At 44.9% G+C, this 24,976-nt stretch overlaps 1 protein-coding gene across 1 annotated transcript in view; it reads left to right on the forward strand.

Moving 5' to 3' along the window:
- The window catches only part of SLC38A6 (solute carrier family 38 member 6), a 490,235-nt gene that overhangs the window by 251,452 nt on the left and 213,807 nt on the right, over positions 1–24,976 (forward strand). Inside the window, exons 6-8 of the mRNA XM_069638925.1 lie at positions 4,639–4,717; positions 15,223–15,305; positions 15,708–15,766. Coding sequence (XP_069495026.1) covers positions 4,639–4,717; positions 15,223–15,305; positions 15,708–15,766 — 221 coding nt within the window. The remainder of the gene's footprint in view (positions 1–4,638; positions 4,718–15,222; positions 15,306–15,707; positions 15,767–24,976) is intronic.

Raw genomic sequence — 24,976 nt, forward strand, 5'->3', positions numbered from 1 at the left:
AGATCAAAAGAATAAAGTGCCTGTGGTGTGCAGTATATGAATGCTCACTATTATAGTGTAAGCAACCATGAGGGAGGCTGTTTTGAAGATCACATCCTGAGAATGAAATCTCTCTGAAGGGCTGACAATTTTGAAAGGTTTAGGGACTGGCAATTTTGAGAGGTTAGGCAATACAAGATTAAATTAGATGCCCAGCATTACACACACTGGTTAAGGGTGAATCTGTGATTTGTGCCAACTCTGCAATTTCTGCATTTCAACACTTTCATTACCAGTTCTTACCATGAACTAAAATAGTCTCATTTTATAAAACTGATTTGGAAAGTACACCAATCGCATTACTAAACATGACAATTTAAAAAAAAACATATTATAGAAGGGTGTAACACAGAATAATTCTAGCTTCATTCTCTCCATCAAGAGAAGTATATACGTACCAGCATACCGATCCGTTTATTTAACAGATTTATTGTGGGGTGGTCTTTTGAATTGTAAAAGCTTAACATAGTTCCAAAACACTGGCTTGTGAAATTGTCATTTATAAACGTGCAGAAAACCCTTTTGACGTTTACAAAAATGTAAAGCGTTTTTTTTGTGGCAAATGAGCATAGTTTAAATTATGCTTTCCCGATTCCTGCACCATCTGATCTGCTCCCTTCTGTCTACCACCGCTTCCACTCAAATGGCTTACATAAGAAGAAAGATCAAGTAATGGGCTAAACGATGCCACCAGCATGCGAGGAGGCAAACTTCACAGAAGACAGTACAGTAATGTACGAGATATTAGATGATTTGACCAGGATCACTGTATTGTCTGCTGGCAACGCCAGGATACAAGCATGAATGCTTTGGTTCCAAATGTGGATACTTATTCATTTCTTGGACTAACAGTTGGAGGTGATTGCCTAGGTTTTACAACACCCCATCTGAACAAACCAAATTCTAGACCTTCACCATAAGGATACCATGTTTGTTTTTATAGCAACCCTTATCTAGTACAGGTACATTGCTGATGATAGCAGTTGTTCTGCTGCAAGACCAAGTGCATACGCAGGCAGGATTATAAACTTCAGACATAGAAAAGGCTCAGCCAGCCTTAAAAGAATGTGTTCTTCTAATCTTGCATAGGAACACATATCTCTGCAATAGGTGCTTAACACACTGAGCTAACTTCTGAACCGTTTTGGCACTCAATTTACCAATATGCATTTCAAATTTGGCTATTGCACATGATCAACATAATTCCCACAGGAAGCGAAGAATGCTACAGGTATGGTGCCGCAACGACGAGCACACAAACTATATATACCACAGTGAACACAGAAAGCATTACATGATACATTGATTGAGGCAGAATGTACGTGCCAAAACAGACAGACAGTAGGTTTAGAGCCTCAGCACCATGCCCTACAATATCCTGATGTGTGCTATTTAAGTCTGGTGAACAAAGGAATGTGTCTTCTTTAGATCAAGCAGCCTTGTGCGGCCCTTCCAAGGTGGGGGCCCTGGGCAAGTGCCCCTATTGCCCTCCCATAAAAACGTCCCTGTTTCAGTCTGATGAGACTGGTTGTTAGATGTGTAAATGCATGGATGTTTAATGGTCACAGATTTCTTCAGAGGTGTGTGTGTGTGTGTGTTTTCGTATGTTGTGCGCAAATTGATGAGATGTCTGAGGTGGCATAGACTTTTTGTTATTTTGTTCTGATTTTGTTTTGTGTCTTCTGCTTCACACGTTCTTTTTCAAGTGTTTGCATCTTAAAATTGTGAGAGGTCTGAAATGGCACACTGCTTTTGTGTGTATGTGTGCGTGTTGTAAGTTTTCGTCTCGTGTTTCCTGCGTGTCTGGAAGTTTCCGTCGGCCGGTTGTCCAGAGAAGTCTGGTTAGCAGTTGTGGGTGTGGCATAAGCTTCCAGCGTGTGTGAGACTGAGTGGTTTTGTTATGTAAAGAGTTTGGCTTAAAATGACAATTATTTGTAGGAGTGTCGTGAATATGTGAAGGATGTCTAATTGCCTTGGGTGTTGTGAGACATTTATTTTTTTTTAATGCGTTTGTTCATGTTCTAACATAACATCTTGGCCCTGCGAGCTATTGAACTTACGCAGGTGATGCCTGCTAGAGTAGCAGGGGCTTCCTGACCCGTGTCAATATTGGGCTCCAGCATCTGATGTCTGACACACAGGGCGAAGTGCCATTTGGTGCAAGAAATGAGTTGTGCCCTACTCACAAAGGGCATCTAAATATGTGCACACACGATGCCGACATTAAGATGCCCTTTCCCAGCACCTTTGCACATTTGTTATGTTATGTTATTTTGCACTTATATAGTGCCTTTTATACCATTGGTATGGACTGAAGGCGCTGGTAGGTTGAACGCCCTTGGGAACCAAAGTTCAGATCAGTAGGGAGAGTCAAAAAGTGCGTGTGAGCACCGGGTATGTGTGCAGCTTATGCGGTATTCGTGTAATAGCTGCTTCTTAGCGGTAGGTGTGGTGGTTGAGAGATCAGGAGAATGTGTTCGTTCTGGCAGGATTTATCCGGAAAGGATGTGGCTGTGTTAGGCCTGAGAACGCCTGGCTGGGGGTGTGAAATCAGCAGTGTTTACATAGAATGATGTGGAGTAAGCAGCGGATGTTGGTATGAGAACACTTATACCGAATGGTGTCTTAGTATCTCTGTGTTCTAGTTGAGTGGTGATGTAAAGGAGAGAGTAAGCGTGGTGGTGTGATATGATGGGTTATATGCTCTTTCAAATGTCCTCTGCATTCCAAACCGGACTATATGCGTCATGCAATTCTATGCGCTCCAGGCACTCGTTCGCTCCAGGTACTCGTCTGCTTTATGCCCACACGCGTACTATGTATTCATCTGTTTTATGCACTCACCCCCTCTACGTACTCACCCCCCTCTGCGCACTCGTCCCCCTCTGCGCACTCGTCCCCCTCTGCGCACTCGTCCCCCTCTGCGCACTCGTCCCCCTCTGCGCACTCGTCCCCTCTGCGCACTCGATACGCTCCACGCACTCATCTGCTTTAAGCACTCATCCACTTTAAGCACTTGTGCGTTCACTCAGTCAACAGCAATATCGTGTTCTATCGTGTTGAACAAAAAAGGGGCATTTCTGTGCATTATAAAGCGCATCAGAAATTCATAAACAGGGATTTTAAGTGTGGCTGCAGCGGTACGAGATGCTGCTGCCACACTTGCCTTTCTATCCCTCAGACAAGACAGGTATAGAAATGTTTTTTATTTTATTGTTTTACATTTCACTATGATGGGTCCTTGAAGGCCGCTCCCATAAACCAGATGTGTGCAGAGAGCCCATTGCATCAGTGTCGGTGCAGGTTCCTAACACTAATGCGTGCAAGAGTGTTGGCCAGCCCCTCTGAAATACACAAACTAGTGCAAACAAAAAAGGCCATCTTCGACGCTTTTCGTTAGTTGTTGAATTGTTCCCACAATTGTTCTCCCTATTTGCGTGCAGTTACTGTTTTGGATTCGTGTCATTCGCTTGCCTACTGCACGCGCCAGAACCCCGGAAACCTTTAGAGATTGCCAGCGTGTGTCTTTCATCTGTTGTGTGTATTATGCATGTGGAAAACAAAGGGGGCGGGAGGGGGCGGGGGGCTCCAACCAGTTTGTTGACAGTACTATCCTATTTGTGTGTCTACTGCGTTGTATCAGTTTCATTACGTATTCAAGCTTCAAAAGTAAGGGAAGTATCCCATAGTGGAATTATTTTATGGATTTAATCATAACATATTGATACATTTAGACCTTTTCAAAGTTGTCTCAATTTCCTTTATTTATTAATTTATATGTAATTGTTTGTATCGTTCATTTTTTTGCATGGCCATTACTCCATAACATTTAGGTGCATGTAAATAACCAAGCATATCTAAGCCGGCGGATTTGAGATATATATATTTCAGCATTTTTGGCATTGCATGTAAAATATGAAAGCGTCACCAAATCAGGCATGCTTACTCCAACGGGGAATGGCTTTAATCTGGCTGAAGTTGCCCCGGGTGGCATTAACATTTACGCTTGAAACTGACATGTAACCTTTAAAATGGCTCTGTACCATCATGATGTACAAAATATGTAGAGTAATGATAATGAAATTACAAACGCTATGTGTGTGTGCGCGTGTGTGTAAGTATGTTTGCGTTGTCAGCCATTGAACACATTGTAATGTGCCCTGTTTGCTTCCTGCACCCATTGCTAGTCAGTTTTTAGTGGAGTCCGCAGAGATCGGATTTTGCCTTTTTAGTCTTCGATTGAGAGAGCGAGATGTTCTGCATATCATATAATTGGATACATTATTATTTTCTGAATGAATCTTGTAATTCACTATTTTCCTAAATTGACTTTTGAATATAAAGATCCGTTTAAAAAAAAAAAGGTTTTCCATATGAAAGGCATCATATGATATAACCTTATTCTAGACTTAAGAGGCAGGCACAGTGATTTTGCATACAGCTTTTTCATCTCTAGATTTTAGTTTAGCTTCCAATCTAGTGCTATCAAAGTAAACCCATTAGTTTCTTTCTATTGTAGGCCCAGGTTCCACCATGTACAATGGTTGAGATTAATCTTGTATTTCGTTAATACTAAACTGGTACAATTTGTATCCGCAGCAATGTCGTCTTATCTGTTCATCATCAAGACTGAGCTGCCTGCAGCGATCGCAGGTTTTTTGAGTGGTGATCACACTGGGTAAGCACAGCCATTTCATACAAACCCTAAGGAAATATCCTAGCTATTGAAGTGATTGACGTATCGGTTCTCGCTGCATGTCCTAGCACTGTCACTTGCCGTGTTGCGCTTTTAGATTTTGGCCAATGCTTGGTAGGCCATTGCAATGGTCAAATCTAAAAAGAAATCACAAGTCAATGCTGAAATAGTTAAGAATTTGGTAAATGTTTCATTGTTTCATACTATGGTGTGCCTCTTTTCAGCTGCACGAGCAAATATACATTGTCGTTAATTTGTAACCGGCAGCGGCAGGATTTAGGTCTCCAAGCAAATGAGTAGGATCAGAGCGGGGGCTTTACCACACAGTACAGCCCAGTTCCGAGCCTCCTCAGAGCTGGAGGCCGCCATCTTTCACTGCCGGATCATTAGTATGTATGCGCTTCTCCCGCGTCCCCTTCCCCTACTCACACACCCCTTTTCTGCATCTCCTGTCCCCCATCCCACACAAGCCCCCTCCATTTACCTGCTCTTCTCTCCTTTTGCGCCGGGTGCCTCTCAGGCACGACAATGGCCGCCATGGAAAGGGTCCCTTCTCCCCGATCCATGGTAGCCATTTTTTTTTCATTTTTCTTTCAGTTGTGATATGCCACTTCCTCAAAGAATCTATTATAAGCCCCTCGCTGGGGGGCATTACTGCTTTGGGTATTGCCCCAGGGCATGTGTAAAGGCCCTCGCTTAGCTCGGGCCTGTATTCAAGGGCCCCTGGGTAGTACCTGAAGCAGTAATTCTCCCCGCCCCACCCCAGCTTGGGGCTTATTGCTTAAATAGAGCATTGAGATCATTTCTTTATTTGGAAGTAAATGTCTTCTTTGTATATTTTGTACATATGCTTATGGCCAGCAGCTGCTGAAGTAGGGCAGCTATGGCAGTTACTAGACTGGCATCCTGGGCGCACATGGGCCATATCTAATTAAAGGAACATGTTCCGGTCTGTGGTGGTCCATGGCTGGGCAGTACGAGGCATAGGTTTTAGCATGCATAACGACAACGTAGGCAGGGCCTCTTTATGAGTGGTAGGGATGTTAAAAACCTGTGGTACATTAAATACCTTCTCTTTTTAAAATACCACCTAATCATTATTTGAAGAATTGTTGGGGATTCTTACGAAAATGGCCCTGCACATGTAATTCAAGTGTTTCGATTTTATTTCATTGGCGGTCTAGTTGAGTTTCATTTCAAAGAATGAGGAGAACTTATTGGTTACATTTGTGCCATTGCTTTTTAATGTTTACTAGAAGTGCTGACACGTGTTTCGACCTCATGGGGGTCCTTATCAAGGCGGGTGGGTTTGTCTCAAGTACGATGATAAAGTGCCCGTATTGCATGGCTGATGCATGGCCACTTTGAGACAAACCAACCCGCCTTGATAAGGACCCCCATGTGGTCGAAACACGTGTCGACACTTCTAGTAAACATTAAAAACCAATGGCACCAATACGTTCTCCTCGGTCTTTGAACTGAAACTCAACAACTAGACCGCCAGTGAAATTAAATCGAAACACTTGAACTACATGTGCAGCGCCATTTTCGAAAGAATCCCCAACAATTCTGCAAACTCCTCGTCTGGGGCATTGAGCACTGCCCCATTGGATTCTTACAACAGGCTGCTAGCACGCACCCACCGCAAGGAAACGAGCACAAGTGCGCTAGCCAAACATTACCGGTGCTCCCAACCCCCCTTTTCTCCAAATAATGATTATTTGAGGTTGCATTGCGTCCATAGGATGGCATGGGATAAATATATATATATATATATATATATATATATATATATATATATATATATATATATATATATATATATATATATATATATATATATATATATATGTTTTACCCAATGCAGAACCTCTTCGGGGCTCAAGTCCTAAAAAACAAAAGGTGGGTGGCCCAGACGTACTTAGTAGGAAGTGACGTCACACGAAGTGCACATATCATGAAGTGAAATATAGAAATGTAATTCACCTTGTTTTTCCCAATTGAAGCAAGTGGCACAGGACAAATGAGCATTTGCCAAGAGAACAGATTTTACTATTAAATTGCTGGCTCTAACTATAAGGGATATGTCTATCTAAAGATCTGCAACACGCCGTCATGTATAGAAAAATGTCGACTTGAGCCCGCGTGTTCCCTCTACTGGATATACCCTATGCCGTAAATAACCCAAGCGAACCCAAAACATTAGAGGCTTTTTAAAATACTATTCTTGACATTACCACCTGACTCTTAAAGGGGCGTTAGAGAAGATGTTTAGACACGCACTTCTTTGTGCCTGATAATATTGATGACTTTTAAGCAAGCTAGCAAGCAGCCTCTTCGGTGTAGCGACCTGCGGGCGGGCATGTGCTTCCTTCCAGCTGCGGACCCTCGTCAGGCCCGCCTGCCTGCCCCTGTGTGGTCAAGTGACACTGGATACCCTATATAATCCTTGACCGTGGGGCGTCCCGAGCGGCTGTTCCCCATCAGTGACCCCTTGTATCAATTTGCCATGTTATCGGCGCACTTTCTTTATCTGATGAAATGCAGTCTGTGCACTGGGCAGGCTCGTGGCGAGTGCTCGCTTCCTCGGGCCGGCCACGGGGGCTCGGACTGCAAAGGCCCGTCTCCAGTTCCGAAGGTTGCGTGTGGCCAGAGCGGGGAGTCAGTCCTGCGGATGAGGCTGCCTAGCCCCGGGAATGTGCGGGCTCTCGTAAAATGCAGGCCTCGAGTCGGGGGCACGCAACCGATGTAATTAAGTTGTCTGTGCCTGGGCCTTACATAATTGATCTAGGCTGCGAGCTGGATCCTAATCCCGAACACATGAGCCCCACCCCACCCCCCCCCCATTCCGTTTCAAAACGAAATTAAGGCAACGCATAAATACGTATGCTTTCAGTTAAGTTGTGGAGAAAGTACATCCGTTGTCAAAATATTTTCCTACGGACTCAGTGTGTATACTCTTTATTTCCATGCTTGAACCAGGGTTAGCATCGAGGATTACAAATAAATACCTCGTTTTGGTTTAGTAAATCTTTTTAAACAAAGTGTTTTAAAAGGCAGGCGGGAGTCTATGGCTGGGGTACGTTCGTGCCGCTGGCGCAGAGTTCCCGCTTCCTACCTGCTCCGATGCTGCCCGATTGGCAGAGAAATCCTGCCTGTGTTAGGAGAATCCACACCGGCGCACTGGAAGTGGCTATTTCGTTTTTGGGGTTTGCCTTGATTTTACAGTTGAGGTCTGACCTCCAGGAGGAGGCATTGGTAACTATTTCCCTTTCTGGATGCTGTGTCCTCCTGCTGTGACTTCACGGCGGAGGATTATGCAATTAATATTTAACACTATGCCGTATAGACCAAGGCAGGGGTCATTATCGCGGGATAATAACCTGCCACCAAATAATGGCCCGAGGTGAAGCCGAGTGCCATGCGTTGCATAAGGGTCATTATTACAAGCGATAATGCCCCCCATGCCCCACACCAGGTCTATAAGGATATAGACACATAGTGGTAGTAGACATGCAGGTTTGGGGCTTTTGGTGTTGAAGTAAAAATGTTACTTTAATAGTGAGTAAAATTGAGAAACTCAGTAAATTAAATGTGTAGTTTTGTACATTTATTATCATTATTAGTGTATTTGAGTGCAGACATAGCTTCGGGAATGAATGGAGTGTGGGAAGAACACAATGAGGGAAGCAGAGCAAAAGGGAGAGTGGATCTAGCAACAGGGGAGGGCGGGCAACTGGCAGGAGGGGATCTTCAGGGAACCAGGGGAGGAAACACTGAGGAGCAGCTCCCCAAGTCTAAGTAAGTAGTGTATGGAGCGGAGGGGGTGTGGACCTAGGGGTTTAACTAACAAGGTTGGCTTCATAAATTAAGTATTTTAATTGAAAACTTAGCTAAGCTCGAGCAGTTTTAACATGCATTAGCTGTCACAGAAAAGTAAATGGTTTATCTATGATAAAGTGAACACATGTCCCCATGATTTGGCTTTCTCTCTAGTGTGTTAAACAGGGCAGTGCCACAGAAAAAAAAGCCCCCCCTCACAAAGGAAGGTCCTTGTTGAAAGAAACCTTTCCCGAACAGTGCATTGTGGTTTCCCTGTCTGCTTTTGAAGTTAGAATGTTCAGAATGCAGTCAATATCAGTAGTTATTGACTGATTGCTGAACATGTTGATTGGTTGTGAGGAGGTCATTAAGGATCTTGGTGGTCTTATGACATGGTATGTCCTATTCTCTGCCAGCTATGTCGGTTTCTAATTTTTGGTTTGTTGTGCGGAGAGAGGGAACTAGTGTGTTAAATTTTGTATAGTTCCCTCATGTCCTTTCTCTCCAGCGCAGCAATGGTGATCCATGGGTTCGACAGAGGGGGTGAAAAATGGAGGCACGTGGACCATACACAACATAAAATTATAGATGGAGAGTATTGAAATACGGTGTGTAATCCACCTTAGTGTTCGTTCCAAGGGACCTCATGGACAAGTTGAGCTTTGCTTTTGGCGTTCATCAGATGCCATTCAGAACCCCAGGGTGAAACGTCAGCCTGTAGTTGATAGCTACCCATCGATAACTCTACATGTGCGGATTTGGGCATTAGAATATCAAATAATAAATATCTCTTCACTACAGGAGGGCGTGAGGGGCTTGCTCTGCAGCTGAACCCTCGGCGGCGCCCCAGCTGTCAGACCATGCCATTGAAATCTGGAAGCAAATGGTCAGACTTCCGGCTCCTAGCCAAGAATCCCGCCGCGGAGCCCAACGAGCAGCTCCCCTAAATGAGCGAGCCCGAGAATCTTTCAGCCTCGCAGTCATTCGCTCACCCTGTCACAACATGTAACCCAACCCCTCTTGGATGCAGGGCAATGACATCCATGTGCACTAAAGGCAGGGAGGGGCCTTGGGGGCTCCCTTGATGGACACTAAATGGGCAGGGAGCTAGAATGGCAGCTTTAAGACATTAGCAAAGAGGTTTTTCTTCTTTTTTCTTTAATTTTCACGCATGCTTCTTTTTCTCTGGCCTATAATATTTACCTTCTGGTGCTTGTGCCGTGTCACCAGTTTTACAGTAATGGTTAATGCACTAGAATTTTTAAAGAGTTGATATTTATAACCGATAATCAGTGCAGTCGATTGAAATGAATAGGCCACTTGCGTTATGTGCAAATATTGCCTGTTCTGGACAGAGCCACTACACTGTGGTCTACTACTGTAAGATAATGGGCCCCGTTACAGGTTTGCCGGTCTGGAAACTAGGGTGCCTGTAAGCTCACGGGCACCCATGTTTTTGGCCCGGCAAACTATGAGTCTGCCTGCCGGAGCTGCAGTGCCCGACAGGTCTGAGCCTGCCGGGCACAGTGGCCACGGTAGGCAGACCCGTCAAGGAAGCGGCAGCACCGTTAGAAACAGTGCCGGTGCTTCCGAGTCCCCACTCTCATAGAGTCCTATACGACTCTATGGGAATGGGGACTTAGATTTTACCGGTGCCTGACTTCCCGAGCTGCTGAACTTGGAATCACCCAGTGGCACCGGGAAGTCAGGTGCCGGTAAAATATTAAGAATCCTGCAGCAACCCACCAGTAGCACCAGCAGGGTTACTGCCAGACTTGTAATGAGGCCCAATGTCCATTATATGAGCTCACCATCCCAGATAAACCATTTCGCCCAGTTCAAGCCATAACAGTCTAATTAAAACTCAAGATCTGCCTCCAATCAGGGTGTGAGAAGATTGCTAGTACAAACCCCCTATAGGGTCTGCACTGTAGGGAAACCCACCACCTCCAAACAGTACCCACGCTGAGCCTGCCTAAAGGTCTCATTTTGTGCATAAGATAACATAACCTCTGGGTAAATTGGTAGCCACTGGCGGCGAGGCAGATAAATAAGCAGAGGCGAATTTCAGGGACTTTGAATCTTGCTGGTTACACGGTTTAAAAGGGCCTGTCTCCTCAAATAAATGGGCCTTTCAGCAGTTGTAGACTTGGCTGGTGGAGGTCATATGCCCCAGTTGCAGAGATGAGGGCAGTCCAGATCTCTCGCTCTCTCTCTGACTTTCTCTTTCTCGATCTCTTGCCATCTCTCACTAGCTCTCTTTTTCGCGCTCTCTCGATGTCTCACTGTCGCTCACTGTCTCTCTAGATTGCGTGCTATTTCACGGTCTCTCGATCCCTTTCTATCTCTCACACTTTTTCTCTTGCTCTTTAGATCTCTTGCTGATCTCGAGACCGCTCACGATCTTGCACTGCCTCTCTCTCTCTTCTCTGTTGCTATCTCACTGTCTCTCAATCCCTTGCTATTTTTCACACACTCTTCATCGCTTGCTAGATCTTACTCTCGGTAGATCTCTTGCTATCTCATTATCTATTGATCTATCTCTCTCTGGATATCTTGCTTTTTCACTGTCTCTCGATCCCTTGCTATCTTTCACTCTCTATATATCTCTTGCTAGCTCATTCTTTTGATCTCTCACTATCTCTCCCTTTTTCTCTCTTGCTAAATCTCTCTAGAGGTCTTGCTATCTCATTGTCTCTCAATCTTTTTCTATCTCACTGTGTCTCGAACCCTTGCTATCTTTCTCTTTCTAGAAAGAGAGAGATCTCTTGCTATCTCACTGTCTCTTGATTCCCTGCAATCTTTCACACACTCTTGATCCCTTGCTATTTCTCACTTTCTCTCATTCGATCTCTTGCTATATCTCCCTCTCTCCCGCTATCTTGCTATCTCACTGTTCCTTGATCCTTTGCTACCTTTCACACTATCTCCATCACTCGCCCACTCTCTCTTGGTCTGTGGCTATCTCACTTATCGATCTCTTGCTATCTCTCCCACTCTTTCTCTAGCTAGCTCTCTCTCTAGATCTCTTACTATCTGTCTCTCGATCCCTTGCTATCTTTCACACTCTCTCGACTGCTCGCTATCATATACTCCCTCTCTCTCTCTCTCCTCTCTCGATATCTCATTGTATTTTGATCTCTTGCTATCTCACTGTCTTACGGAATCCTTGGTATCTTTCACATTCTCCATCTCTTGCTGTATTACTATCAATCGCTTCAGAGCAGCCAGAGGCATGGAAACTGCTCTCCTGAACACCTGTGAAGATTTGCTCTCTAACCTGGACTCCAACTCTCCCTCTGTCCTCATCCTCCTCGACCTTTCTTCTGCTTTTGACACAGTGCACCACAACATCCTGATCACCCGTCTCTGAGATGCTCTGGCATGGCTATCCTTTTCTCTTGGACCAACCTTCCCAGGTTGAACTTGGATCCTTCCTCTCCTCCATCACACTTTCAACATGTGGTGTTCCCCATGGATCTATCCTCTTGCTCTGGTTTTTCAATGTCTATCTGGCCCCCTTGGTTCGCCTGATTGCTACCTTTTCAGCTAACTTTCAGTGTTATGCGGAAGGCCCGCAGCTCTCTTTCAGGCTTCCCTCGGCATCGTCATTGCTCATCCCTGACTGTCTTTCTGCTATTCAAGCATGGTTCACCTCTAATGATCTCTGCCTTAATGCCAGTAAGACTGAGATCCTTCTCATTGGCACCCCTGCTCTCGCTTTTCCCCTTTCACTCTGGCCAGCCTCCCCTGGTCCTCTGCCTTCACCATCTTGTGAGGTAAAAACCCTTGGGGTCAAATTCGACTCCACTCTCTCCTTCTCTCCACACATCACAGACCTCTCCAAAAAGTCCCATTTCCAACTGCACCTCCTCAGAGGTATTCTACCTTTTCTCACCTTCCCCCAGAAGCTCACTGTCTCCAGAGCCTTGGTTCTCTCTTGCCTTAACTATTGCAACAGCCTCTTTCTCAATCTACCTAACTCTGCCCTCCGCCCTCTGCAACTCATCCAAAACAGGACTGCAAGACTTATCCCTGGCCTCAAGCCCAGGGACTGCATCTCCCCGGCTCTGAAATCCCTCTACTGGCTCCCGGTGGCTGCAAAGATCAAGTTCAAGACGTCTGCATCGTCCACAAGATTTGCCGGGGGGCCATACTATCTCCAACGCTCTCTTCCTAAGTACCTTCCTTCCAGAGCCCTCCGCTCATCCACTTCCAATTCTCTGCAGGTCGCTCGCTTCTCCAAGCAGAGACTGAGTGGTAGATCTCTTTCCTCTGCATGTGCATCCCTGAATGGCCTCTCTGCCACTCTCTGCCTTGAGCCGGACCTCCTTAAGTTCCAGAAGCTCTACAAGCCCTTCATTCTCTCCTCTTCTTTCTCTCTGCCTCTCCCCTGCTAACCTTTCCCCCTCCTTTTTCTCGCTGCCTTCCCTCTGCTATCTCTCTTTTCCTCCTGCTCAGTTATGTTGACTGGCTGCCTGGTGCTCCTCTGAGTCATATAGAACACCTGCCCCCCCCCCCCCGTCCAGTCCCTAGCACTTGCCTTCGGGCCCTCCTGCACTGCCACCTCGCCTTCCTTGCACTTCTGGGGCTTGTTCACCTTGGAGGCCATGCCTTCCTTGCACTTAACCCAGGTAACTGTTGCACTGGATGCACTTCTCCCCCTTCCTCTCCTCTGCACTTGTTGTCTTCGCACTTGCCCGATCTAAAGGATACTAGGCCTAGTAAGATTGCCTTGTTCTTCCCTGTTTTCCCCTTCCTGCCTGGTTGTGCCTTGAAGCACTTGTGTATAGGCTCATTACAAATAACCTATGAATCAATCAATCTCTTGATATCTCTCACACTCGCAATCTCTCGATACCTCTATCTAGAGCTATTGCTAACGCACAGTCTCTTGATCCCTTGCTGTCTTTCAGACTCTTGATCTCTTGCTATATCTCGCTCTCTCTAGATCTCTTGCTATCTCATTGTCTATTGATCTCTCACTCTCTCTAGAGCTCTTGTTCTTTCACTGTCTCTTGATCCCTTGCTATATTTCACTCTCTCTCGATCTGTTGCTATCTCACATTCTCTCTTGCTATCTGACTCTCTTGATCTGTTGCCATCTTTCCCCCTTTCTCTCTACGTTGCTCTCTCTAGAGCTCTTGCTATCTCTCTCTAGAGCTCTTGCTATCTATTTTTTCCACAAATCTCGATCTCACTGTCTCTCAATCTCTTGCTGTCTCTCACTCGCTCTCTTTCGATCTCTTGCTATATCGCACTCTCTCGCTACCTTGCTAGCTCGCTCACTCTCAATCTATTGCTATCCCACTCTCTCTCTATCTCCGGGTCCCTTAATCCCTTGATATCTTTCAAACTCTCTCTAGATCCCATGCTATCTTACTCTCTCTATATAGATCTCTTGCTATCCCGCTCGCTCTTAATCTCTTGCTATCACCCTCTCTCTAAATTGCTTCCTATCTCACTTTATCTTAATATCTTGTTATCCCCCTCTCTCTAGGTCTCTTGCTATCTCACTCTCTCTCTCTAGATCTCTTGCCATCTCACTCTCTGTATAGTTCTCCTACTATCTCACTTTCTCTTAATCTCTTGCTATCCCCTTCTCTCTCTCTCTCTCTCTCTATCTCGCTGTCTCTCGATCCCTTGATATCTTTCAAACTCTCTCTAGATCTCTTGCCATCTCATGCTCTCTCTCTCTATAGATCTCTTGCTATCTCACTGTGGTGCTACCCCTCCCTGTCTCTCTCTAGCTATCTCACTGTGTCTCTACCCCTCCCTGTCTCTCTCTAGCTATCTCACTGTGCTGCTACCCCTCCCTCTCTCTCTAGCTATCTCACTGTGTCACTACCCCTCCCTCTCTCTCTCTAGCTATCTCACTGTGTTGCTAACCCTCCCTCTCCCTCTCTAGCTATATCACTGTGTCGCTACCCCTCCCTCTCTAGCTATCTGTGTCGCTACCCCTCCCTGTCTCTCTAGCTATCTCACTGTGTCTCTACCCCTCCCTCTCTCGCTATCTCAGTGTCACTACCCCCTCCCTCTCTCTCTAGCTATCTCAGTGTCGCTACCCCTCCCTGTCTCTCTAGCTATCTCACTGTGTCGCTACCCCTCCCTCTCTCTCTCTAGCTATCTCAGTGTCGCTACCCCTCCCTGTCTCTCTAGCTATCTCACTGTGTCGCTACCCCTCCCTCTCGCTCTAGCTACCTCACTGTGTCGCTACCCCTCCCTCTCGCTCTAGCTATCTGTGTCGCTACCCCTCCCTCTCTCTCTAGCTATCTCAGTGTCGCTACCCCTCCCTGTCTCTCTAGCTATCTCACTGTGTCGCTACCCCTCCCTCTCGCTCTAGCTACCTCACTGTGTCGCTACCCCTCCCTGTCTCTCTAGCTATCTCACTGTGTCGCTACCCCTCCCTCTCTCTCTCTAGCTATCTCAGTGTCGCTACCCCTCCCTGTCTCTCTAGCTATCTCACTGTGTCGCTACCCCTCCCTCTCGCTCTAGCTACCTCACTGTGTTTCGATCGCTTGCTAGCTCACTCGATCACAGCGCCCATCCCTACGCCTTCCAGCTGTCTGCTTCATTCAGAGGCCCGGCTCAATCCCGGCATTCCGCGCTGCCAGGTTCTTATTGCTGTTGAGCCCCAGTGTAACATGCACCTATTCTTCCTATAGGTCGTGGTATCTGGATGGGAAACTACTGCTGGTGGTCGCCGCAGCCTGCATCGTCTTTCCCCTTGCCCTGCTCCCCAGGATAGGTAAGTAGCAGAAGGCGTGTGTCCTCCCACTGCCCCCCATTCTCCCGCTCTCCCGAAGAGCCAGAACCGTGGGATATGCGGCCTTTCCTGTCGAGAAAGCCAGGTGCGGCTGGAGCTGCTTAGAGATTCTGCCTACCACTCGGGTTGCAGTAGTGTGCTGCCTGCCATTCTAAAATAAAACCTTTACAGCCGAACATTAAAGGGCAGCCTGTACTTCCAGCATGCCATTAGTGGTAAGCCAGTTCCAATTCTGCCCTACAAAACTGCAGGAATGATCTGTGACAGGCAGCTGGAATGCTCGCTCCAGATACCGCGCGCTCTAATGCAAACCATGCCCGCCCTGCCTGCGTATTAGGATCACTTTCCAAATAAATTGCTTTTTATTTTACTGTTATTTTACAGGCTTTCTTGGCTACACAAGTAGTTTATCGTTTTTCTTTATGGTCTTCTTCGCTCTTGCGGTGAGTTTAAACCCTACAGCGCTCAACCTAAGTGTTTAATGTTAACATCAAAATCTTGTTCCTATAATGCAGATTTCTTTTCTTACATTGTAAAAAAGAAAAAGAAAGACCGTGTTTACTCTTTAGACCTTGTAACATGTAATTATGTATGGATTTTAAACGTTACAATACAAAATATGTCTGAGTTCTCCCTGTTGCTGCACTGTATGTTCCAGAGCTTTTCAGTGAAATGTTGCATGTATTCCCTCCCCCATTAGAAGATCCATGTAGAGGCCTCTGACACTGTTAATGAGTACAGCAGTTGCACTGAGCATCGTGCTTCTATTCCTCTTTTTTCTCTCTCCCCTCCTCTTTTTCTCTCACTCCCCCCTTCTCTTTCTGTCATTCCCTCTCTCTTTCTCTTTTTGTCACTCTCTTCCCCTACTTTTGTGTCCCTCCCACTCCTCTTCTCTCTCCCCTCACTTCCCTTCTTCTCTCCCCATCCCCTTGCATTTTTATCCCTCCCACTCCTCTTCTCTCTCCCCCCGCTTCCCTTCTTCTCTCCCCATCCCCTTGCATTTTTATCCCTCCCACTCCACTTCTTTTTTGTCCCTCCCTTCCCCTTCTGTTTGTCTTTCCCTCTCCACTTCTCTTCTTCCCTCTTCGCTTCTCTTTTCCTCACTCCCTTTCCCCCTCTTTTTGTCCCTCCATCACTCAATCTCTTTTTTCCCTCCCTCTCCCCTTTTTGTCCCCGTCCCCTTCTTTTTGTCCCCACCTCCCCTTCTTTTTGTCCCCACCTCCCCTTCTCTTCTACTCCCCCCCTTGTCTTTTTGTCCCTCCATCTGCCCTTCTTTTTCTCTCTCCCTTTCCCCGTCTCTTTTTGTCCCTCTCCCCTTCTCTTATTGTGGCTCCCTCGCTCTCCCTTTCTCTTCTTCTCTCCCCCCTGCCCACCTGCCCATGTATTTTTGTCCCTCCCTCTGCCCTTCTCTTTTCTCTCTCCCTTTCCACTTGTTCTTCTCTCCCTTTCCCCTTCTCTTTTTGTCCCCCTCTCCTTCTCTTTTTGTCCCTCCCCTTCTCTTTTTGTCCCCCCTTTCCACTTCTCCTTTAATCCCTTCTTCTCCCACCCCCCCCTTTTCTTTTTCTCGCCCTCACCCTCTCTGCTTCTCACTTGCCCCTTTTCTCCCGGTCTCCTCCTGTGCTATAATTTTGGGGACCTAATTGACACACAACCTACCAGCAAGGTCCTCCCTGAGGAATGAGCAGGATGTGCATTTGACTGTATTGCTGGTTAATTGTCTGTTTGATCTCCCTTTGTGGATTCTAGGAATGTAGGTTTAACTTGTATTTTACCTACAGACATATACCCTAACTATAAGGTCTCTGCACAACAATGTTTTGTTCAGTGTTTTGAAGGCTATGGTCCTCATTACGAGCTTGGTGGTGCAGAAAGAAGTGGCATAATTCCGTTACTGCCACTTTTCTTGGCAGCAAAGGAATTACTGCCTCTTTTAACATGCATCTGGATTCTGAGTTTGGAGGGAAGTCAAGCATTCGCCCACAGAAAGAAGCCTGGGGTGAATTCTTCACTTTACCACCAAAATTATCTACTATTCCTGCGATGGAATTGCAGCTTGTGGTAATTCTGCAAAAAATCCCAGAGTCCAATATACTCCAAAAATTGGGATTAAAACCACAACTCGTAACCCCGTTTTAATTTCATGAGACTAAGTGGCAGTAACGGTAAACGAGTTTGGTGGTAATTGGACGGATTTACTGCCATACATAGGAGGCCCTAAATCCCTTCATGTTTAGGTCTGGCGCACAGATGCACACAATTATCTTCAAACTTGTCTGTTGCTGTACTAGTATCCAGCAGACTCTATAATATGAAAATCCTACTTGCATCCCGTATTTAGCAATAGTTTATCAAGTCACACATTAAGCCTGAAACCTTGTTGGGGTGCTTTATTGGAGCACAGGTCTTCATACATCACATTCTGCAGTAGGATCATGCCGGACACCACACCTGCGGTGTGCCATCCTCCAGGGTTGGCATTTGTCAATCATTGTCAAATTGTGTTTCCTGATCACACCGCCAACTATCCTTCTTTACTGTGCCACAAAAATGTGCCATTTCACCAGTTTCCCAACTTTCATGAGAGTGCTGAAATATGCGACAAACTGGTCATGTGGAACCTTTACTTGCACATGCTAGCCCTAGGATGCCATTATTGAATGCAGATAAAACACCATGTTGTACTTGGTGTTAGTCACATGATTTACTCTTGGCTTTTGTTGCACACATTCCATTCTTCATAATAATTGAATATTACAATCTATCCATTCAGCAGGATGCAGTTCCATCTTTGAAAGTGGTTTCCTCAACATTTAGAATGTTAACATGCGGGGGAAATCTATAGGGCCAAATATTCTATTGCCCAGTATCCAGATTTAGAATAACTTGTACATCCTCTGTGCCGATCAGGTGGCAGAGATTCACTTTGATTAGTCTATAATTTATGACACAAAAGCTTTCAATTGATTATAGGGTTAGTAAGACCCCCTCTGACTGATACATTTAAGGCCGGTTGAATCACAGTATCAGTAGTTGCATTTTCAATTAATCATAATTTTGGCATCATGAAAGTTTTATGAGCTATCTTCTTGATTTTCCCCAAATCAACTCGTCTGCCTTCAGCAATACCCTTGCATCAAGTATCTAGTAAATATTTCCTACTAAAATCCTCCGCCTGTGTTGTGTGTTTTCTAGACCATTCACAGGCAACTCATGCTAACCTGCTCCGCAGGCTTCTAGTTTTCTTTCCCGTCTTTCCCTATTCAATTTTTCGTCTTTGCCCGAAGATGCTCAAAATGGTCAGGACTATAAACTCAGATGATGTCTCTTTATCCATGACTAACAGATTTTAGACTGGTAATGGAAACAACTTTCAATGTTTTAAAGTGATGCATTGTTCTGCTTCTGGCTAGTCATTCCTACTCCAAACTCTGAAGCACACCACCAGTTATGGGGTTTGGGTGCTAGACTCCCAATCACTGGGTTTCATGGCCTTCTTGATTCACCTACCTCACTAGCACACTGAAGGGAATCACGTGTTCAACCCCCATCATCGTTTTGGGATTATCTCATGTATTCGAGAGGCTTTCAGCAGCAGATGTTAAATACTGTGCTTTGATACGCCTCATAACACGTGAAGAGATTTTATGTTCTTCCAGTTCAGTAGGTTGGAGACGCACGAAGTAATTGACACAAGAAACAATATCTCTAGGGAGATCAGAGTGCGTAGAGTAGGTTGGAAATCTGAAAAAATTAAACATTAAACATGTGGTTATTAATTGTAACGAACTAGACATAATGTAATAACAACAATTGAGTACATCTGTTAGAGATATCAGTTTAATAAAAACCGAGAGTTTCTGGCAGAGAATACAAAATGGAAACCTGCTATCCCTTGTTTTAAGCGTTATAATCTTTTGGAGATTGATTGTTTGTTGAAGGATACGAAATTGCTGTAGAAATCACAGGTTGTTGTACTGATCATATAGTGGCACTTTGAAGAACTCTTGAGGAATTTTGTAGGGATTTGTTTTATTATATTTATTTACAATGCAGTGCCATGTCCAGACTCTTGACTGGGGTGGCTCAGTTCGTGCATTGACTTATGCAGGGGTGGCATTAGGTACGAGCACACTGTGATGAGCTAAGAATGAGACGCGGATACAGGGGATTTATGGTTTGGGCCAAAAATATTTATTAAAATGAAAGGGGGTTGGGAAATGCATCTCTGTCCTTATTTAGAAAGGTGTTTCCCTACCTAAAACAAAGCTAAGTGTCCCTCAAATGCCAAGATGTCCAAAGCAAAACGTCCGTTGTCCAAAGAACTATTCTGGCCCTCACTTTCCAATAATCAACTCTAAGGTGAAAAGGCAAAATATCTTTGGTCTTTAGTGTACAAATGTTCAAAAAGGAAATGCGGAACTCCAACACAAAAACATTCCAGAAGGATAGAGTTCCTTGCTCCAGAGGGTGGTTCCCTTCCCCTGGATTTCCTTTCACTCTGTTGTGTACTTAAGAATGTCAGTTCCTTAGGTTTCTCTTGATCAACAACACACTTGATATACAAAACAACTGGGCTGCTAGTCTGTATCTTGTTACGATACCTGGTGCACTCTCCTGCCAAGTTGTCTCTCCTCTTTGATATTTTGTAACTCGGCCATGTGCCAGTCCTGCTGCATCCTTATCAGGACTTCCTTAGGTGATGTATTTTTTAGATCCTCTGTCCTGTTTTGAAGTGCCTTCATCGCATGGCTCCCACCTATCTCATTACCAAGCTCATTCCTTATTAACCAGCACAATGTCTACGCTCTTCCAATCAAAATCTGGTTGCAGTTGCTACATTGCGCTTTGTACATAGAGGTGACAGTCTTCGTGCTTGGAGCTCACGTCTCCTGCTCTCCAAAAGATGGACTCCTTCCTATTTAGGAAGAAGCTTAAAGCGTACATTATTCAGTAACTCTCTTATGCAACTGTTTCACTCTAATAAACACCTGCGCCCAGATACAATTTTACTGTCCAGTCTCCCCTTCCTTGGAAATATGCATGTAACAAATAAATCAAATCAAAATTCTCTAAATAGATAGTTAAAATGGAAAATCTGCATAGCAAGTTGTGAAACTTAATGATATTGCAGTGTACGTTCACGCAGGAGCGGGCAAAATTCTCCAGTTGGTTAAGCTGCGAGAGCTCTGGAATTAGTGAAATGGAGGGTACAAGGACCCAGGAAAGGTTCTAAATTAAATGGATCTTCCGGCAATTAAACTGTTGATGAAGGTAGCAGCAGAAGCAATACATTATATAAATAAAAGCCAGAAGTGTATTGAACGACCCAGTTGCTCATATATTTTGGCTCGGAAAGTGAGGAAAGATTGTGAATACAATAGGACAGGCAGGCCATTAAAGTCAAGACAAACTGACCGTCTGACAGTGATTAGTCCTTATAATCGCCCCTATTCACTAGCCAGCATTAGAAGCCCCATTAAAACATATATTGTACATGATAATCCACAGTTTGCATTCTAAAACAAGCAAACTATGTGGCACTTTCTAAGGCCAGCAGCGTGCGTACATGCTCAACTTGCAACATGCAGACACTTCATCAATGTATGCATGATGCATACCAGAAAAAAGTGTTTTGTAATAGAATTCATCAGATGTGGGCTGCAAATATGCTTCTTTCTTTTACCATGACAGAGGCCTCGCGAGGGATATCCACTGGGCCTATTTTGTAGAAGTAAAAGTTGAGTGAAAGGAAGAAGTTGCCCAGGAGGATAAGGATGTGGTTACCCAAACAGCCCATTAGTAGCTAAACCATGTGATGGAACCGCTGCCAGACTTCAAAGCTGACACAACAGCTACCTAGGGAGTCTGTCCAGAATCAAAAGCACAAACCTGGCTAGGTTTACCGTCTAGATGTTGGGAGGATGACAGCTGAGCCAGTGAATGAAGTGCAATGTACAGTACATATTTTTCTGCATATGAAATTACTTTTTAAAGCATATGCATTAGAAGAGCACATTTGTTTTGAACTGTGAAAGTTGGATTATTTTCGCACTTTTCCTTGGATCGTTAGTTTTATTTATTTTTATATTTTTGATTAGAGAGGACATCAATTCACATAGCAAAAAAATAAACCTGCCACCAGCACTTCTTTATTGCTATAAAGTAGCACCCAGGAGGTGACGTAAGTGAACCTTCCTACCAGTCAGGTAGCTTGGAATGCAGGCTTTTTCCTCTTGGTATTATCCTCTTCTGAGCACCCCGCCACCCCTGAGTTTGTTTGTTTGTCTATTTTATTTGTAAGGCACACCTCACCCGAAGGTATTTGGGCACAGCAGTTACAAGGATACTTTAGACATATCAGTATGGTGAAACTGCCATCTTGCCTCCCATGGCAAAGGCCTACGCTCGTCCGGCAACCCCTTAAAATACCCCTCGTTCCCACCAATTCCTACACCATCTTCTCACCTGCATCCATATCGCCCATGATCCTCTCTTCACCAATCCCACTGTCCCACCTTTCTCCTCTGCAGCCACGGCAGTAATGGAAAAGAAGAAGGGGCCATACCTTGTCCCTGTGCTGTTTCTCAACTTGGAAAAAATAAGCTATTAGCACCCCAGCAATCGTGCCTGTGTGATAACCGCTATAAGCCCCTTGATTGGGGCATTACCAGTCTGTTAATTGCGTTTGGGCCCTCGTTAAGGCCCTCGCAATGGTGCAGGGCCCTCTATTCGCTTTGCTCTGGCCTGTAACTTGAGCCTGTGCTATTACAAGGACAGTAACCCCCCCCCACCCCTACCACTGAAGTTATTGCTCATTTGAAAACTAGCTGTACCCGGCCACGCGTTGCTGTGGCTCAGTCTGGTTAAATTGAAAAGAAAGAAAAAGTGCACGTTTCTAATATGTTTAATGTCACAATGCTTGTGGGTATACAATATTTTTTGTTGTTCCATTGTCTGTGCAGATATAGAGATTGTCTGGTTTGCCGACCATAGAACACGCACCATATAATTGTCCATGTGAGAAGCAATCCGTGTCTAGATCTAAACCGCACAATTCTAAAGATTGGCCTTGAGCTTTGTTGATGGTGATTGCAAACGCAAGTTGGCATGAATTGAGCTGTTACAATTTCCGCGCGGAACGATTTCATTTGGAAGCATGAGTTCTATTTCCTGATGTTAGATAGGAAATGCTTTGATTCGGCGGTATATCCGGCAAGCAAAGTTTTTAATGTCTCTGGTGGTTCTCCAAGTTGAGGCAGTTTAATTTTCCCAGCAGCGCAACACTTCCCTTTCGTTTCTCCATTAAATTTCAGAGCCTTGCAATAACGACACACTTCAGTCATAGTGCCGATGAGAACATGCCAGCTCAAACTATAATCATCAGCTGGGTTGTACGGAATGCAAGGCGATTGTAATCGCGTGATTGTTGAGCACGGAGTCGTATTTGACGCTGTTCTGCTGTTTCTCGTTGACGTCTTTCAGCCACTCTCAGCCTGTCGCGTTCATTCTGTTGAGAACTAAGCAGATCTGAAGCTGCAGAATGCGATTGCCGTGCTCGCAACAGTGCATCCTGAAGTCTGGCTGCACATTGCTCTGCTGCTTCCTCGGCACGTATTTGAGCCATTCTAAATCGGAAACATTGAAATGGAATCGTAAAAAATATTTAGTATAGCGTGTGTTGCTTTTATGTCCACCAGATGGCGCGGTTTTTCAGAAAAAGCATGTTTTTACCTGTCACAGGTATGACATATATATGTATAGTAGGTATATAAAAACACGCGCGTATTCGAATGCAACGTTGTGTCAAAATTTCCAACTGATCGGTGAAGAACTTTCAGAGATTTAATATTTTGAACAAACGAACATTTACATTTTTATTGATATAGAAGATGAATATTAAAATATAAACAAATAAAGTAACACATTGAACATTAGAATTCAAAGGGAACAAGATGTAGGCCATGTGTTCCAGAACTGTCCATCATTCCCTAATTCAACATGTGATTGCTCTTCCAATTGAGTCTGCTATTTTAAATGTTGCAGCAGTCAAGGAACAGATGGCAAGTGGGGCAGCATTGTGGAGACGTGGAGGATTTTAATGTGTGTAGCTAGTCTTTATGGAGTTTATTGCAGCTCCTAAAAAATATTGTGATTGCAAAAAGTTAGAAAAAATTATTTGATGAGGAACTGTCTGCATCTTGCTTCAATAAATTAATCCAGACTATGCTTCTGAATGCATATTTAATTTCAGACAACAATGTTCATGTTCCCAAAGCCCCTTGATAATGTGGCATTTAATGTTGTGTAGATAACATAAATGTCCTACTTCATAAAAGTGCATAATGTCACATATGTCTTAAAGAACACTCCAATGCCCAGAGGGTTTTTATTATAATTTCAGGCAGGGCAGTAAGACTGTCCTTCTCCCACTCATCTATATGCACCACGCATTCCTACTCCCCAGGCTAGCATACACAGACCGCTTCTCCCTTCTGTCTAGGTTCTGTCTACCCAACCTCCCTCCGGGACCTCCTAACTGACCCTACACTATCCAGTGGTTGGCGGTCTACTAGGGATAGCGGATTGTGCTGTTGGGACAATCTCCAGATTTGCTCTGATTCTGTCATGCCCACATACCCCTTTGCCACCTCCTCCCTCGGATGTTCTCCTCCCGCTTCTCTCCTATTCACATTTCCATCCATCTCCACTTCACTTCTTTCACCCTCTACATCTTCCTCCTCTGTCTCTCTGAGGTCTTTTACTCCTGCTGTCACTCTTCGAGATTACCACACTACTGCTCCTTCCTCCAGGCTATTACTCCCTCCTCTGGACTACTACTACCACTCTACCCCACCCTCTGCTCAAACACTCTCCTTTAACTCACACAATCACTTCAAATTCACTGTCTAACACTTGACACTCTTTCATGCACACTCATAACACAGTACCGTTTGCACTCATTAATTAATACCAAAATCACCTCTACGATCTGCTTCACTGTACTTCCTCATGCTGGTGTCTTGGACTAACCACCTCCACCTCCTCTGACCTCACATGAACAAGTCACACCTTCCTGTTTCCTGTTGCTTCCTTTTACCTCATTCCTATCTACGAATTTGCTCTCTGCCCCAGGCCAATCTGGCCCTGTTTTCCGCTCCCAGGTGGGACTCATCGTTACAAAATAGTTTTGAAATGTCGGTTAACCCCTGCCCCTTTTCTCTGTGCGGGGCTACCTTTCTGAAAGAATGGCGCCCCCTGCTGTACAGTGTTTATGTCGGTGTTAGGGGCACTGAAGTGCTGTTCCCCTTAAAGTAGTTCCAGTTCATTGGAGCAGTCATCGCTCTGTCTCAAGTCACTCGTGATCTAGGCGGTGCGCCCTGTATTCCTCTTCTGGTGTACTGAGGCTGGTACAATTCCTTGGGGACTGCCGTGCAGTAGCTCCAGTTCCCTTCTCTGTTACTCTCCTTTCTACGTGGTTAATTCCATTGTTCTTTCTCTCCCTCTCTCCCTCTCGACCCGGCCGGTTTTCTGCCTTGTGGGTGTTCACTTTCATTATTTGTTGGCTTTCTGAAATGAGAAGAGAAAACTCTGCCAGCATTTTGGGTCATAAGCATGGGGTGATGCAAAAAGTACTGCTCATATAAAAGTTGGCA

Source organism: Ambystoma mexicanum, chromosome 14 (assembly GCF_040938575.1).
Source record: "Ambystoma mexicanum isolate Mex_15411 chromosome 14, UKY_AmexF1_1, whole genome shotgun sequence".
Lineage (NCBI taxonomy): Eukaryota > Metazoa > Chordata > Amphibia > Caudata > Ambystomatidae > Ambystoma > Ambystoma mexicanum.